At 36.0% G+C, this 17,027-nt stretch overlaps 1 protein-coding gene across 1 annotated transcript in view; it reads left to right on the top strand.

The window, feature by feature from the left end:
- Window positions 1-15,280, top strand: part of LOC127640064 (nuclear factor of activated T-cells, cytoplasmic 3-like) — a 41,209-nt gene extending 25,929 nt beyond the window's left edge. The window contains exons 7-10 of the mRNA XM_052122442.1: window positions 128-183; window positions 303-429; window positions 1,472-2,305; window positions 14,296-15,280. Coding sequence (XP_051978402.1) covers window positions 128-183; window positions 303-429; window positions 1,472-2,305; window positions 14,296-14,363 — 1,085 coding nt within the window. The 3' untranslated portion in view covers window positions 14,364-15,280. The remainder of the gene's footprint in view (window positions 1-127; window positions 184-302; window positions 430-1,471; window positions 2,306-14,295) is intronic.
- Window positions 15,281-17,027: the final 1,747 nt, after the last annotated feature.

Below are 17,027 nucleotides of genomic sequence, written 5' to 3'. Positions count from 1 at the left end.
GAAGGTGGATGATTATACTCACAACAAATTTCTCATTTGAAGCAACAGTAGGATTGCAATACATTTTGAAAGTCAATTTGTTATATAACAAAAAAAGAGTCTTTGTATTGTCTTTTTTCCATTCCAGATGGTAAAACACAATGGGAGGCTGATGTGAAAGCTATACCAGAAAAGAGTACAAATGTAAGCATAGTATTTTACATTTTCTAGTAAAGCACACTCCTTTGAATGCAATTGCCATTGAGATCTATAATTATAAGTGCATATTTCTGAAATTTTTCCATGTTCCCATTCCTGTTTAGACAAGCATAGTGGTAAAGATTCCTCCATATTACAAGAAAACCACAGTTTCCTCCACCCAGGTGCAGTTCTGTGTCAGCAATGGCAAGAGGAAGAGAAGTGCCTCACTGTTCTTCACCTATTTTTCAGGTAGTAGTCCTTCTTTTGAGTAGAACTAAACTCACTGGGAGCATCTGCATAAAGTCTGGTCCTCTTGGCAACTTATTTAAGTGGATAACTGCCCAATTAGCCAGGAAGGGGGTGTCTGACCAACATGTAAAACCTTAAACCAACTGTTCACAATAAATGATGCTTAGGGGTGGGTAAATCTGAAATCGATGATACCACAAATGATAGAATGGAGTGCAACAAAATGGTACCTTGTTTGAAACAGCAGTCTCAGTGAATTGATGCACAGATAACACAAACATATTAGTAGAAGATGTTGTAGACATATGATTCTAAGTTTAGTCACAAAACTCTACTTTCCAATTTGATAGGTCCTTTGACATGTAATCTGTTAGCCAATCAACTTTTATACTCGTTTGTCTAGCAATTAAATTGCCTTATTGTTTGCAGGTAACCTGGATTTCACTGCAGTGCATTATGAGAGTTTTCTCTCTGAAACCCCCCTCCCTGGCAGCACTTGACTAGATCTCCTTCACAGGGATTGTATAACAAATTTTGCAGCAGCAAGTTTTACATGCTCAACATAGCATTTCTGTGTTCTTTGTAGTAGCAAGTCTTTGTATTTGCTCTGCAGCAGCAACGTAAGAAGTTCAAGGCTGCCAAGACCAAACTTTCCAGCTAGTCATACCCATATCCAATATCCTTATAATTATGAAAACAAGTACATTATACAGTTGTGAGATATCTCACACCCTGCTATGGGCCTCCAACAAAATTCTTGAATATCTTTCGAAGCTTTAAAGCTTTTAAATGTCCAACCCAGTGACTAGTTTTCCTGGAAGTGCTCACCGTTGCTGCCCAGTTTCTTGTGATGATAATTTGTAACCCAGAAATTGCAGTCAATCAGGTTAGATCTTGAGATTTTGGAAATCTTCTGCCATTTATGTTCAATAAGGGTGTCTTTTCAGAAACTACAAGAAAAATAGCCTGAAATTAAGTTTCATTTGGTAAAAAATGCTCATAAAACAAATGTATAATGTTTTGTTCATCCCTTTTCCTGCAGTGAAGCAGGAGTTTGGTATGAGGAAGGACCATGCCACTAATGATCTCGCAGGGCAACATCCCACCACATCCCCTGCAGGCTTCATTACCACCGGCGACCCAATTCCAACCGATCAGGTCCAGCCCCTCGAGCAGTGGCTGCTGTCTGGAGGACCAGTCTGTGTTCCATCTTCAACATATCTTAATTACTTACCTCAGGATCCTTTGTATATGAACCAGCAGCATCTTACAGACAGCTGTCTTAGTACTGGAGCAGACGTCCACCCTATGTTCCACCAACCATCAGTTGACTTTACCAAGTCTTCATACCAGAAACCTCAAGAGAACCTTTCTTACAAGGGACAGTCTAGTCTTCCCAATAATGGCAGATCACTGCAAGGTGGCAAGTCATCCCAAATCTTTACCGAGCAAACAAGGTCTCAACAAGGCAAAGAATTCCAAGGCATGCCTTCAGAGCAAGGCCATAATCTTCACTACCTTGGCCTTTCCTTACCTTCCAACCAGTCTGAGTTAACTAACCCAAATGTTGATAGATCTAGTCTGCACGTTGTGGATCTGGTGCAATCCCCACAGTCCTCCTCGTCCCAGGTGCCTCCTCTTACTAATCACTCCATACTTGCTACAGTGCCTTCTATCTCATCGTCTACCAGGGAGTGCTCGAAGGACCCTCAACCCCTCAAAGGTACATCTCTCAAGGTAGCCGGCAAAAGTGCAGACCCATTGGGTTACAGCATGTCACAAGGTGGAGAAATCCTTGACATTAAAGAGGAATCAGATGAAAGGAAAGAGCTAACCCTTAAGACCTTAGGACTACATGATATCACTCTTGATGACGGTAAGACTCTAAAGAGAACAGTTTTACAGAATAATTCATGTTCAATTCAAGCTTTTTGAAAGTATCCGAGAATAAATTTGACTGCTGTGTTTGCAGTAATCCACTAAGAATGGAAGTCTGTGGGGGAAGGCATTGCATAATAAATGTTAAAATACACTGTAGCGAAAGTATAGTCACAAGATTTAATATTGCATGATAAAATCACTTATTAGTTTTGTCTGTGCAAAGTCTGTGCAACATTTCAACTCCTGTTGTGTCCAATTCAAGCCAGTAAACTAAACTCATATTTTCATACATGCAAGGATACCAGAAAGAAACTGTTGGTTCAACCACATGAATTATATATAACCAAAGTTTCAGCCCCCTGAAAAGTAACCGCTGAAAGGATGATTCAGATAACTTTAAATATCAAATACCACACATCTTTGTGCTGAAGAATTAGCAAATTACTCCATTAGCAAAAACACAAGTTACACTGATGACAACACTTGTGTTCTGCACACTGTGCATGAGACATAACAATATGAGGAAAACCAAAGTATAGTTTGGCCTTTTATTATCAAATTGTTTTGTTCTGGATAAAGAGACTGTAAAATTTACAGTTTAAAAGTTAATTTTGTCAACATTTAGGAGTACACCAGCACATAGATAGCTTAAAAGCTAACGGACATGAAATAAAAGCCACAAAACTGTCATTTTTATTTCTTTAAACCCGTCAGAATGCTTTGCTCCATAGACTCTCATTATAACTGCATTACAGTAAACATTATTTTTGTGTGGTTTTACAATCTGAGGGACAAGTCGATATTGTTTTCTATAGTCCTCTTTTAGCGACACCAGAGTATAGTCGGTAACGTTTTCTCACCTCAAAGCTAATTCTTTGCTAAGTCTTTGTTACAGACTACTGTTTATTATCTGTTTAGATGCAATACACATTTTTGACTGCACCTCATGTTGAGACAATAACTTACCCCAAGCTGCATTATCAAAATGTCTGATATCTTGGCACCATATGCTAGCTCGGCTTTTTGTATACTCTCAAGGAAAACTAACAGCTGCTACCCCTAGTGTCTGGAAGCATGTTTAGTTTGGGCCTAATTATAGTCTACGGTCCCGCAGTGCAGAGGGAAAGAGGATACTGGTATTGCATAGAGTCACCCAAAAGAGCTAAATATACCATGGAGGCTAATCCACCCCTAGATCTGCGCAGCTGACAGTCTTGCATAGTCTGCATAAGACATTGCTGTCATTTCACAAATTACCTTGACTGAACTTGACCTTTGTTCATAAATGTGTCCCTTCTGTTCCTGGAAAGAAAAGAATAGAAAGAAAAAAAATAAGAAGAATTTGTTAGCAAGTATGTATATCACAAAATATGAGCTACACTGACTTTTCTAATTACAAAGTTCAAATTTGCAATATACACGTTTTTTAATTGACTTGTCATTAATAATATATTTAATAAAACATTTTTGTTTTGTTTTGTGATGTACAGTATTTACAAATTAAAGTTTTAGTTTAATATGAATAACTAATTATTAATGTAATAATTTTAAGTCAAATATAAGGAATTTATTAATTTATCTAAAATTACAAATTTATAATATATATATTTATATTGTATTTCTTAAATATATATTTTTTTATTTTATAAACATTTACATTTTTCAAATGTAATGTATTTACAGTTTATGTATTTGCAAGTTGAATATTAATAATTAAAATAATGTATTTAAATAATTGTTATATTTAATTATATAATACATTAAAGCGGCACTAGTAAATGTGTGTTCTCTAGCGACATCTGTGGTTGAAATTTAAAATTGCACTTTACAGAACACTTTACATCTGTTGTGTTTCGACACTACTACTCTGGCGGATGAATCTCGTGATTTGAGCTTATTGCTTGTGTGTGATCATGACTGGAAGATATTCAGAGCCAGAGTCACGACGTGCTATTTTCATGTTGCTATTATTATGTTAAACGATTAAACATTTAAAAATGAAATATGATTTGCTTTGGAGAATACACTGTCATATACATATTTTGAATTAATTAATTGTACATGTATAATGCTTTTCTGATAGTACACTCAAAGCGCTTTTACACTGATAACAAACCACCACCAGTTACCAGCATATTTTAATATGACTATTCAAGTGATTTATCTACTATTAAAGTTTGTATTAAACTACATTTATCAATTTAAGAGGTGAAACTCGTGATATGGCTGATAGGAGTTCCATGGAAAACTATGTTAAGGATTTTTCCCCTTGAGCTGTGAGAGTTGAACGTCTAACACCGGCAAAATTAACCGCTTCAAAATGGGCTAAATACCTCATTCAAATGAGTCCTATTCATACATGAGATTCATTAATATATCCACAACAATTATGGAACAACTTGCATCTACTCAGTGAAGCATGTCAGAATATGCGCTGTGTAACTTTATGCAGTTTCCATAAGAAACATGCTACACATAATGAATAATTCAGAAAACAGGCTAACTTCTAAAAGTAGCCATATGAAGGTAAAATAATGCCTAAATGATTTGCATGTGCAGAGTAAGATTTGTGAAAGCGTAAATCAAATCGCAAGCGTAAAAACAAATATTAGCAATACTTTAATGCTTTGCACAAGTGTATTTCATGTGTTGTGAATCTGTAATTGCGTGTTAACACAAAGTAAATTTGGTCTGTATTCTTCTGACTTCCTTTTTTTTAACGCTTACACGTTTGGCACTGTTTTAACACCCAAGCATGGCCAAAAACATTGCAGACCTGCAATCGGCAATATGCAAGCAAAGAAAGTGTGTAATGAACAGCAAAACAGATTGACCATGTAGAATCAGTCTGTATGTGTAAAACCTCATTTGATTGGTTACTTGAAGCAGGTAGACCCATCTTCCTCCTTGCGCTTGCAAAACTGTATTCAGTGAGAAATTTGTGCCAAAAGTGTGAGCGCAACAAAGGGAAGACGGAACTGTGTATATTGGATTATTTCTGGAAAATATTTATGCCACAAACACAAGTCATTTACATGTTTGCAGTAGTTTATTTGACACATACAGACTGTGCTGTTCATTACACACTTTCTTTGCTTGCATATTGCCGATTGCAGGTCTGCAATGTTTTTGGCCATGCTTGGGTGTTAAAACAGTGCCAAACGTGTAAGCGTTAAAAAAAGGAAGTCAGAAGAATACAGACCAAATTTACTTTGTGCTAACACGCAATTACAGATTCACAACACATGAAATACACTTGTGCAAAGCATTAAAGTATTGCTAATATTTGTTTTTACGCTTGCAACTAGACTTACACCTTTACAAAATGTTCTGAGCTCATGCAATATATTTTTACGCTTGCAATTTGATTTACGCTTTCACAAATCTTACTCTGTGCATGCAAATCATTTAGGCACAAATTTACCTTCAAATAGCCAATACTTTCGTCTATACATTATTATTTCAGGAGTTCAAGTTTTTCACAACAAGGACTGTATATACATTTATACTGTTTGTCTGATACATGTTTACGTTGGAAAATGTGTACACATTTTTTCTTAACGTTTGAAAATTTTATTCAAGTTAGAATTTGACACTTTTTTGTCCATTTTGCACATCATCAGGTAAAATATATAAGTTTCGTTGACTGAAATCATGTAATTTTTTTTTCAGAGTAAAACTAACAAAAATGAATGAATATGACATGTCGAAATCTTGACTATTTTTAAAGATCATTTTTGTCAAAAGACAAACTATGACTAAAATGAAAAACTCTGAAACAATTAACACTGGTACAGCCTCAATTGAGTAAGCAAGTGAAACTGTAATAGTAAACAAACATAAAAGGAGGTTTCAATAATGATGGGAACAAAATATACTTTCTTAAACATGAAAATAATTTCATGTTCTGCTCTCCTGTACTGTGATTGTAATGAACTGAACTGAACTGAACAGCATCTTCGGCTGGAAGACGAGACAGCCGGTACTTCTTTTCCCTGTGTTTACGGACTGGTTTATGGAAAATATACTATTTTATATTTTAAATGCATTTATTTAAATGGACCGCAGAACAGAAGGTCTGGGTAGCTCAGATCGTGGAGAGTAGCATGAGTCTCCATGTCTGCGTGGTGTTATGCACAACGAGTGACGTGGTTAGATGTGCGGTCTCAGAATTGACGGTCTCAGAAGCAGAGGCGACTGAGACTTGTCCTCCACCACCAGGACTGAGGTGAGTAACCACACCAACATAAGGACCTACTAAGAAATGGGAATTGGGCATTCCAAATTTGGGAGAAAAGGGAGAAAATAAATAAATTACCCAAGAACAATAATTATTTTTATTAATAACTTTAAATAAATAGAATTCATAATTTATTTTAATAAATGTATATTAATAATTATTATTAAAATAAATCAATTATTGTTTTATAAATTATAAATAATATCAAAATGTTTTTGGTATAAAATAATGATAAATATTAATGTACAAATGTTATAACTTTGTCTTTGTGCATGAAGGTGCCCCTACTGTTCCTGGTATAAATAAATAAGGAATAAAAAAAGCTACATATTTGTTAGATGTATGTTTTGAGCAGAATATGAGATGCAGTTACTTTTATAATTAAAAAGTTAAAATGTGTACGATACACTTTATAATTGACTTTTGTAATTGCTATTTCTAAAATAGCATTAATATATTTACATATTATAAATGTAAATTGATGTATTAACAATTTAATGATGCACTCTTCTGTCTTGTTATTGGACACTTTCACTATATTTTATTAAATTAATCATGGCTGACTATGAATAGTGAACTTCTACAATGGCGTCTGTAACTGAAAACTATTGATTTTGAATGATGCTGCATCCACATCACTAGGTGTCACTGTAAGTCACAAGACTTGCATGACACAAGAAAAAAGTTACCGATTGCAAGTTTTCATTTAATATTAATAATTATACAGTGTGTATGTATGTATGTATATATATATATATATATATATATATATATATATATATATATATATATATATATATATATATATATATATATATATATATATATATATGTGTATATAATATATATATATATATATATATATGTATATATGCCACAACATTAAAACCACCTGCCTAATATTGTTTAACTCCCCCTCGTGCCGCCAAAACAGTGCCAACCCGCATATCTGAATTGCATTCTGAGATGATATTCTTCTCACCACAATTGTACAGAGCAGTTTTCTGTGTTACTGTAGACTTTGTCAGTTCGAACCAGTCTGACCATTCTCTGTTGACCTCTCTCATCAACAAAGCATTTCCGTCCTCAGAACTGCTGCTCACTGGATGTTTTTTGTTTTTGGCACCATTCTGAGTAATTTCTAGAGACTTTTGTGTGTGAAAATCCCAGAAATACTCAAACCAGCCCATCTGACACCAACAATCATGCCACGTTCCAAATCACTGAGATCACATGGTTGATGTGAACATTAACTGAAGCTCCTGACCTTTATCTGCACGATTATAAGCACTGCACTGCTGCCACACGATTGGCTGATTAGATAATCGCATGGATGATTGTTGGTAGGTGAGTGGCAGTTCTGTGGACAGAAATGCATTGTTGATGAGAGAGGCCAACGGAGAATGGCCAGACTATTAGGCAGGTGGCTGATTGGTTTATATGTAATTAATGTATTAATTTAATTTCAAATTACTTGTATATAATATTGATTTTACTTACTTATATACTGTATATACAGTTGAAGTCAGAAGTTTTCATACTCTTAAGTTGAATTCATTAAAACAAATTTTTAACCACTCCACAGATTTAATATTAGCAAACTATAGTTTTGGTAAGTTTAGGACTTCTTTGAGCATGACACAAGTAATTTTTCCAACAATTGTTTACAGACAGATTGTTTCACTTTTAATTGTCTATACCACAATTCCGGTGGGTCAGAAGTTTACATACACTAAGTTAAATGTGCCTTTATGCAGCTTGGAAAATTCTAGAAAATTATGTCAAGCCTTTAGACAATTAGCCAATTAGCTTCTGATAGGAGGTGTACTGAATTTGAGGTGTACCTGTGAATGTATATTAAGGCCTACCTTCAAGCCATCATACTGCTCAGAAAGGAGATTCATTCTGTCTCCTAGAGTAGTTTGGTGCAAAAAGTGTAAATCAATCCCAGAACAACAGCAAAGGACCTTGTGAAGATGCTGGAGGAAACAGGTAGACAAGTATCTATATCCACAGTAAAATTAGTCCTACAGTCAGGTCCATAAATATTGGGACATTGACACAATTCTAATCTTTTTGGCTCTGTACACCACCACAATGTATTTGAAATGAAACGAACAAGATGTGCTTTAACTGCAGACTTTCAGCTTTAATTTGAGGGTATTTACATCCAAATCAGGTGAACGGTGTAGGAATTACAACAGTTTGTATATGAGCTTTTTAAGGGACCAAAAGTAATGGGACAGATTAACAATCATAAATCAAACTTTCACTTTTTAATACTTGGATGCAAATCCTTTGCAGTCAATTACAGCCTGAAGTCTGGAACGCATAGACATCACCAGACGCTGGGTTTCATCCCTGGTGATGCTCTGCCAGGCCTCTACTGCAACTGTCTTCAGTTCCTGCTTGTTCTTGGGGCATTTTCACTTCAGTTTTGTCTTCAGCAAGTGAAATGCATGCTCAATCGGAGTCAGGTCAGGCCATTGCATAACATTCCACTTCTTTCCCTTAAAAAACTCTTTGGTTGCTTTCGCAGTATGCTTCGGGTCATTGTCCATCTGTACTGTGCAGCACCGTCCAATGAGTTCTGAAGCATTTGGCTGAATATGAGCAGATAATATTGCCCGAAACACTTCAAAATTCATCCTGCTGCTTTTGTCAGCAGTCACATCATCAATAAATACAAGAGAACCAGTTCCATTGGCAGCCATACATGCCCACGCCATGACACTACCACCACCATGCTTCACTGATGAGGTGGTATGCTTTGGATCATGAGCAGTTCCTTTCCTGCTCCATACTCTTCTCTTCCCATCACTCTGGTACAAGTTGATCTTTGTCTCATCTGTCCATAGGATGTTGTTCCAGAACTGTGAAGGCTTTTTAAGATGTTGTTTGGCAAACTCTAATCTGGAATTCCTGTTTTTGAGGCTCACCAATGGTTTACATCTTGTGGTGAACCCTCTGTATTCACTCTGGTGAAGTCTTCTCTTGATTGTTGACTTTGACACACATACACCTACCTCCTGGAGAGTGTTCTTGATCTGGCCAACTGTTGTGAAGGGTGTTTTCTTCACCAGGGAAAGAATTCTTTGGTCATCCACCACAGTTGTTTTCCGTGGTCTTCCGGGTCTTTTGGTGTTGCTGAGCTCACCGGTGCGTTCTTTCTTTTTAAGAATGTTCCAAACAGTCGATTTGGCCACACCTAATGTTTTTGCTATCTCTCTGATGGGTTTGTTTTGATTTTTCAGCCTAATGATGGCTTGCTTCACTGATAGTGACAGCTCTTTGGATCTCATATTGACAGTTGACAGCAACAGATTCCAAATGCAAATAGCACACTTGAAATGAACTCTGGACCTTTTATCTGCTCCTTGTAAATGGGATAATGAGGGAATAAAACACACCTGGTCATGGAACAGCTGAGCAGCCAATTGTCCCATTATTTTGGTTCCTTAAAAAGTGGGAGGCACATATACAAACTGTTGTAATTCCTACACTGTTCACCTGATTTGGATGTAAATACCCTCAAATTAAAGCTGAAAGTCTGCAGTTAAAGCACATCTTGATCATTTCATTTAAAATCCATTGTGGTGGTGTATAGAGCCAAAAAGATTAGAATTGTGTCGATGTCCCAATATTTATGGACCTGACTGTATATCAACATAACTTGCAAGGCTGCTCAGCAAGGTAGAATCCACTGCTTTAAACCACCATAAAAAGCCAGAATACTGTTTGCAAGTGCACATGGGCAGAAAGATCTTACTTTTTGCAGAAATGTCCTCTGTTGTAATCAAACAAAACAATGAAAAATAAACAAAAAATTATTTGGCCATAATGACCATTGTTATGTTTGGAGGATAAAGGGTGAGGCTTGCAAGCTGAAGAACACCATCCTAAACGTGAAGCATGGGGGTGGCAAGCATCATGTTGTGGGGGTGCTTTGCTGCAGGAGGGACTGGTGCGCTTCACAAAATAGATGGCATCATGAGGAAGGAAAATTATGTGGATATATTGAAGCAACATCTCAAGACATCAGCCATGAAGTTAATGCTCGGGCGCAAATGGGTCTTCCAAATGGACCATGACCCCAAGCATTCCTCCAAAGTTGTGGCAAAATGCCTTAATGACAACAAAGTCAAGGAATTGGAGTAGACATCACAAAGCCCTGACCCCAATCCAATAGAAACTTTGTTGGCAGAACTAGAAAATACATGTGCGAGCAAGGAGGTCTACAAACCTGACTCAGTTTCACCAGTTCTGTCTGGAGGAATGGGCCAAAATTCCAGCAATTATTGTGAGAAGCTTGTGAAAGGCTACCCAAAACATTTGACCCAAGTTAAACAATTTAAACATCAATGCTACAAATACTAACAAAGTGTATGTAAACTTCTGATCCACTGGGAATGTGATGAAAGGAATAAAAGCTGAAAAAAAATCATTCTCTCGACTATTATTCTGATATTTCACATTCTTAAAATAAAGTACTGATCCTAACTGACCTAAGACAGGGAATTTTAGAGTTTTCTCTGATGAAATGTCAGGATTGGGAAAAACTGAGTTTAAATGTATTTGACTAAGGTGTATGTAAACTTCTGACTATAACTCTCTCTCTCTCTCTCTCTCTGTGTGTGTGTGTGTGTGTGTGTGTGTGTGTGTGTGTGTGTGTGTGTATATATATATATATATACACACACACACACTACCGGTTAAACACTTACTCATTCTTTATTATCATTTTGATTTCTTCATGTTTTAAAATAATAGTAAAGTCATTAAATCTATGGAATAACAAATAGAACTATGGGAATTATGTTGTTGTGACTAATCAAAATCCCAAGTAAATAAAAACTGTGTTATATTTGATCATCTTCAAGTAGTCACCCTTTGTCTAGAATTTGCAGACATGAACTCTTGATATTTTCTCAAGCAGCTTCTTGAGGAATCACCCTGAGATGATTTTTAAACAGCATTGAAGGAGTTCCCATCTATATTGGGCACTTACTGGCTGCTTTTCTTTATTATTTTGTTCAAGACATAAATAAAAAAAAAAAATTATATACAATTTTTGTTTGATAATGAAATGAATTAATATGGTGGCATACATACATGTATAAATAATAGAAAATCATCTTTTTAAAATAATAATAAATATACATATTCAGAAATTACATATACATTTTATGTTTTATAAATATTCATTTGAAATATCTAATTTCATTTATAAATATAATTTAACAATACCAAGTAGAGAACGTGTGTCATTTTTGTACGTGGTATACTCCTTTTTACCTGGCCCACCATCACCGTGCCTCAACAGCACTTATCCGTGTATGAGAGGACAGGTGCAGTGGATTGGAATCCCCCTGTTGAGTGAGTGCTGTTGTCCGGCATCATGCTCCCTTCATTGCCAGGCTGTGTGTGTGTGTGTGTGTGTGTGTGTGTGTGTGTGTGTGTGTGTGTGTGTGTGTGTGTGTGTGTGTTTGTGTGGTGGTTTACAAGGAAAACATTTTTTAGGTTACAAACTGGTAATTACAAGGGTATTATGCATACATGTGGTTTATGAGGAAATTTCTAGTATCCCCATTATTTAAGTAGCTTAAAAAACAAAATGCAGAAAGTTTTTTATGAGGGTTAGGTTTAGGGGTAGGGTTAGGGAAGATAATCTTATAGTTCATACAGTATAAAAAATAATTTTGTCTATGGAGAGTCTTCATAAGGATAGCCACACGTGCGTGTGTGCGCATGTTGGTGTGTGTAACCCTGCATGTGTATTGTTGTCTTTCATCTACACTCAAAACAGATTCTTGTCCAAATACATATATCTGGCTATGATATACAGATATACAGTTATTACAGCTGTTACACTGAAGAAGGCCTTGGGTCGAAATGTCTGTTTTATTCCCCTGTTGCTGCTTTTAGACAATTAAAAAAAAAACTATGTTTAAGACATTTCCAGAGTGCAGATCTTCCTTCCTTCCCCTGTAAAGACTACTGTTGTAGTAACACAGTTTCAGTGTTTGTGGTTTAACACCACCCATTGAAGTTGGAAAGTGTAAAATGATGCTGTGAAAAGCTTGAGCAAGCTCTAATTTAAAGTAAGAACTGCAGGGGAATCACCAGAGATGCACAACACTGTCCTCAGATTGACTATAAATGGACAAAAATGAAATGTTGCTCATTCGTCTCTTTTTCTATTATTTAAACTGAACCACGTGTATAGGTTATATTTCACCCCCATTATAAAAACCAAAAAAATTATAATCTGCATATAGAAAATCAAGCCTATTTTAAGGACCGTATAGATTATTTTGCATTGTGACATTATTTTCATCATAAATTTAATTATTAATAAAATTTCCAGAATATGCCCAGAAGTTTAACTTGTGGGTGTTTTTATTTGATTTGATGAATTTGTTATTAGAAATAACAAATACAGATTAATTTAATGTTTTTTTATTTGTTTTTGATGTAACTACTCTAAATGTTTATTCTCATTTGATTCTTATTACTGTAATATGGTGTTTTAATAGAGTACAATATATACTGTAAGTGTAGAGTGCAATATATAAGTTTAAAAATTATTCAAATTAATACGATTAAAGAAATCTGCATAAATTAAATGCAATACATCAATTACTACCATGCTATATAAGTGCTATTTAAAGGGATAGTTCACCCAAAAATTAAAATGATCTAATTATTTACTCTCCCTCGTGATATCCCAGGTGTGTTTGACTTTCTTTCTTCACCAGAACACATTTGAAGAAAAATAGAAAAATTTCTCACCACAGTAGGTCCTTAAAATGCAAGTGAATGGCGGTTTCTCTTTTGGAGGTCCAAAAATCACAGACAGTCAGCATAAACCTCATCCATACGACTCCAGCGTTTAAAGTAATGTCTTCTAAAGGGAAACGATTACTTCTGGTGTGAAATATATAAATATTTAAGTACTTTTTTTTTACTCTAAATTCATGCTTCTGGTCAGGAGTGGTATGCACGTTTGACATAATTGCATTGGCATTTGAAACGTGAGAACCGACGCATGTGCGTCACAGCCAGAGGAGCAGTGCTGGTTACAAGTGAGGAGGAGGAACACTGTACAGAAACTTTGTTGGTTTTGGTTTAGATCTGTATTTGTATCTGTTCCTTTACTCACAATGTTGCATTTGTGTGCTTATCCTGGATGTATCAACCGAGTGGAGAACGTGAGATTACCTCGGTATCATGGCAACGTGAAGCAATGGTTTATAATTTAAAAAGTACTTAAATATTGATCTTTTTTGCACCAAATGCAATCGTGTCACTTTATAAGACATTCATTTAACTGCTGGAATCATATAGATTAAGTTTATGCTGACTGTCTTTGTCAGTTTCTCATTTGAAGCTCCAAAAATCATTCACTTGCATTTTAAGGACCTGCTGAGATATTTTTATATTTTTCTTCAAATGTGTTCTGGTGAAGAAATAAAGTCAAACACACCTGGGATATCATGAGGTTAAGTAAATAATTCGATAATTTTCATTTTTGGGTGAACTATCCCTTTAAGAAATATGATTAAGTTTTGTTTTTGCATTTTGTTTACCTGTCAGGAAAATATCACAATGCAAAAACTTCATAATGCTCTTAAAAATAAGCTTCTTTTTGATTTTAAGATGAAATATGACTCGTATATATTCCTGACAGGTTTCATGGAATTCAACCTTAAACATGTTTTCTCATATGTTTGCTGTCTTTGCAGTAAGTGAGGTCATTGTCAGAGACTTGTTTGAGATTCCAGACTCCGGTGATACCAATATCGTGCCGTAGCTCCACTCTCATGAACGATGGGTCCCACAGATCTCAACAATCTAAACAATGCACCTTCCACCAGACTTTAGTGCTGCAACCATTGCTAACAGTGAAATGATAAACAGAAATGTGGACATATCATTATAACTGCTGTGACTGTGGAAGTATCAGCCATCATGCATTCAATTAATCGTGCACTTGTTGTCATTTTCTATGAGCAATTCCATGTACATAAACGTTTCCAGTCTAGTAGAGGTTGTACAAGGACTTTGAACAGGGTTAAACTGGGCATATCAAATGTGAATGTAAAATGTACTTGAAAATATAAAAGTCTTTTTGTGCCTTAAAGGGATATTTCACCTAAAAATACAAACGTTCTCATCATTTACACACCCTCATTATATCCCCAATATGTACAACTTACTTTTTTCTGCAGAACACAAATTAAGATTTTTTAGAGCGGTGTATGGACCTACAGAGCTGAAATTTTCTTCTAAAAAAAGGATTTTTGTGTTCTGCTGAATAAAGAAAGTCATAGGCTTACACATCTGGAATATCATGAGGGTGAGTAAAGGATGAGAGAATTTTCATTTTTGGGTGAACTATCCCTTTAAACCTGACATGCCTTTGATCCTTGATCTTATTTGAATGTTTCATTCTTTAATTGTCTCTTAATTTATAATTTTTATGTTAAAATCTACAAATCAATTCTTGAAATGTATGAAAATCAAAAGCAGTTTTAGATTATTAATTATAAAGAAAAGAAGTATACATCAGCAGTCCCATGTTTCAGTTATCTGAGTGTCACTTTAATCAACAGTGATACCTGTTTGGCATCTCAATAGATTGTTTTCTCAGTCTTTTTCTCATTACTTAAATAGTTTTTCAAAATGAATTTGTATTTATGAGTTGTTACTGAACATAAAAGAGATTTTGTGACATTTTGTGTGAACAACCTTTTATTTTTTGTGTATTTCAACCCCTTCCACATTTAATCACGTGCAGAAGATGAATTATAGATATCAACACAAGTTTAAATGATCATTCTTGTATAAATATCGGAATTACTACTAGTGAAAGTGCAATTACTTCTACACTAGTGAAAACTTTAATAATTCTTTATAAGAATGACTTCATTGCTCATACCAATTTTTGATTAAACAAAAAATCTTTTTCTAATTCTAGAAATCTGCATTTTCACTATTATAATTTCACAATGATGTGTCATTTATTCATTACTATTCAAAACATAGTTTCAGATATCTACAGTATAACTGACTTCTTACTAGTACAAATGATATTGTTTATCAGTAATAACATTCTTAACAGTGCAAATTTCCATCTCAATTGAATTACAAGTAGTAAAAATGCAAACGTTATAAGTCTTTAAATGTTTTTTCCCTAGTAGCAATGGTCATTTCTGAAATCTTTAATGTGAAACTAGTAAGAACAAATTTTAAGATATCTTTAATACTCTCAATTTATTGATATCTGAAGTACATATCCATATATCTGAAATACAAATCTAACATGTTGGAATACATTTACAGACATTAAATACAGTTCAATTCAGTTCAATTGTTGATTTCAGAAATGAATATTTGTTCTAGTAAAAATGTAATTATATAAAAATGTCAAATTATTACTACTAAGAAGTGCATTATTTGCTTATTTGTGAAACTGGAGTATAATGGATCAATGTAAAGGAGGAGGTGAGGACTGGCTTGACAATAGAAATAATAGTTTAACATAAAACTGAAACAACACAGGTGTCGGACAGCTGCCGTAAATCTCTCTCTCTGCCCCACTGCAGTTTCCAGTCGGCCTTTATCCCTCTCTGAGTCTTGATTAGCCTGATTAGGCGCCGGTGTGTGGAATCACGACCCGGCCCCGCCCTCCACTCTGCCACATTCCTCCCTCCTTCTCTCAGGCCGGGGAGCCCCCTGGTGAGGGGTGTGCCTTCTGCTCCGTCTGCCGGCAGGTCATCCCTGTCTACCAGGATGAGGGAGAGGGAAACAAAAAAAAAAGTGTGGCACCTACACACCGTAACGGCGATCGTGCCAAATTAACAAAACTTTTTAAAAAGAGAGGGACAGGCCAACACGGAGCGCCAGTGGGAGAGAGAGAGAGAATAAAAACACTTACTCGCTGGTTCTCCAATAGGCCATAGCTTGGTCCTCGGCCACTCCTCCTCCCTCTAATGGACGACAGCCACGCCTCCCCGGACGGATCGGAGGCAGACCTTCGGCCCCTAGCGAACGGAACGCCCATCGCTTTTTTAGTGGACGTTAGGGGTCTCCCCCGCCCTTGGCAGCGGTAACCGCTTCAGGCGGTTGCTTGGGAGACAGTCCTCCCCTTGCGGTCCCCTTTTCTCACAATTTGGAATGCCTACTTAGTAGGTCCTCGTGGTGGTGCGGTTAATCACCTCAATCCGAGTGGTGGAGGACAAGTCTCAGTTGCCTCCGCTTCTGAGACCGTCAATCCGTGCATCTTATCACGTGACTCGTTGTGCATGACACCGCGGAGACTCACAGCATGTGGAGGCTCATGCTACTCTCCACAATCTACACACAACTTAACACACACCCCATTGAGTGCGAGAACCACTAATCACGACCGCAAGGAGCTTACACCATGTGAATCTACCCTCCCTAGCAACCGGGCCAATTTGGTTGCTTTGGA

This window comes from Xyrauchen texanus, chromosome 49 (genome assembly GCF_025860055.1).
Source record: "Xyrauchen texanus isolate HMW12.3.18 chromosome 49, RBS_HiC_50CHRs, whole genome shotgun sequence".
In the NCBI taxonomy this organism is placed as follows: domain Eukaryota; kingdom Metazoa; phylum Chordata; class Actinopteri; order Cypriniformes; family Catostomidae; genus Xyrauchen; species Xyrauchen texanus.
This window is presented reverse-complemented; position numbering and strand designations above follow the sequence as displayed.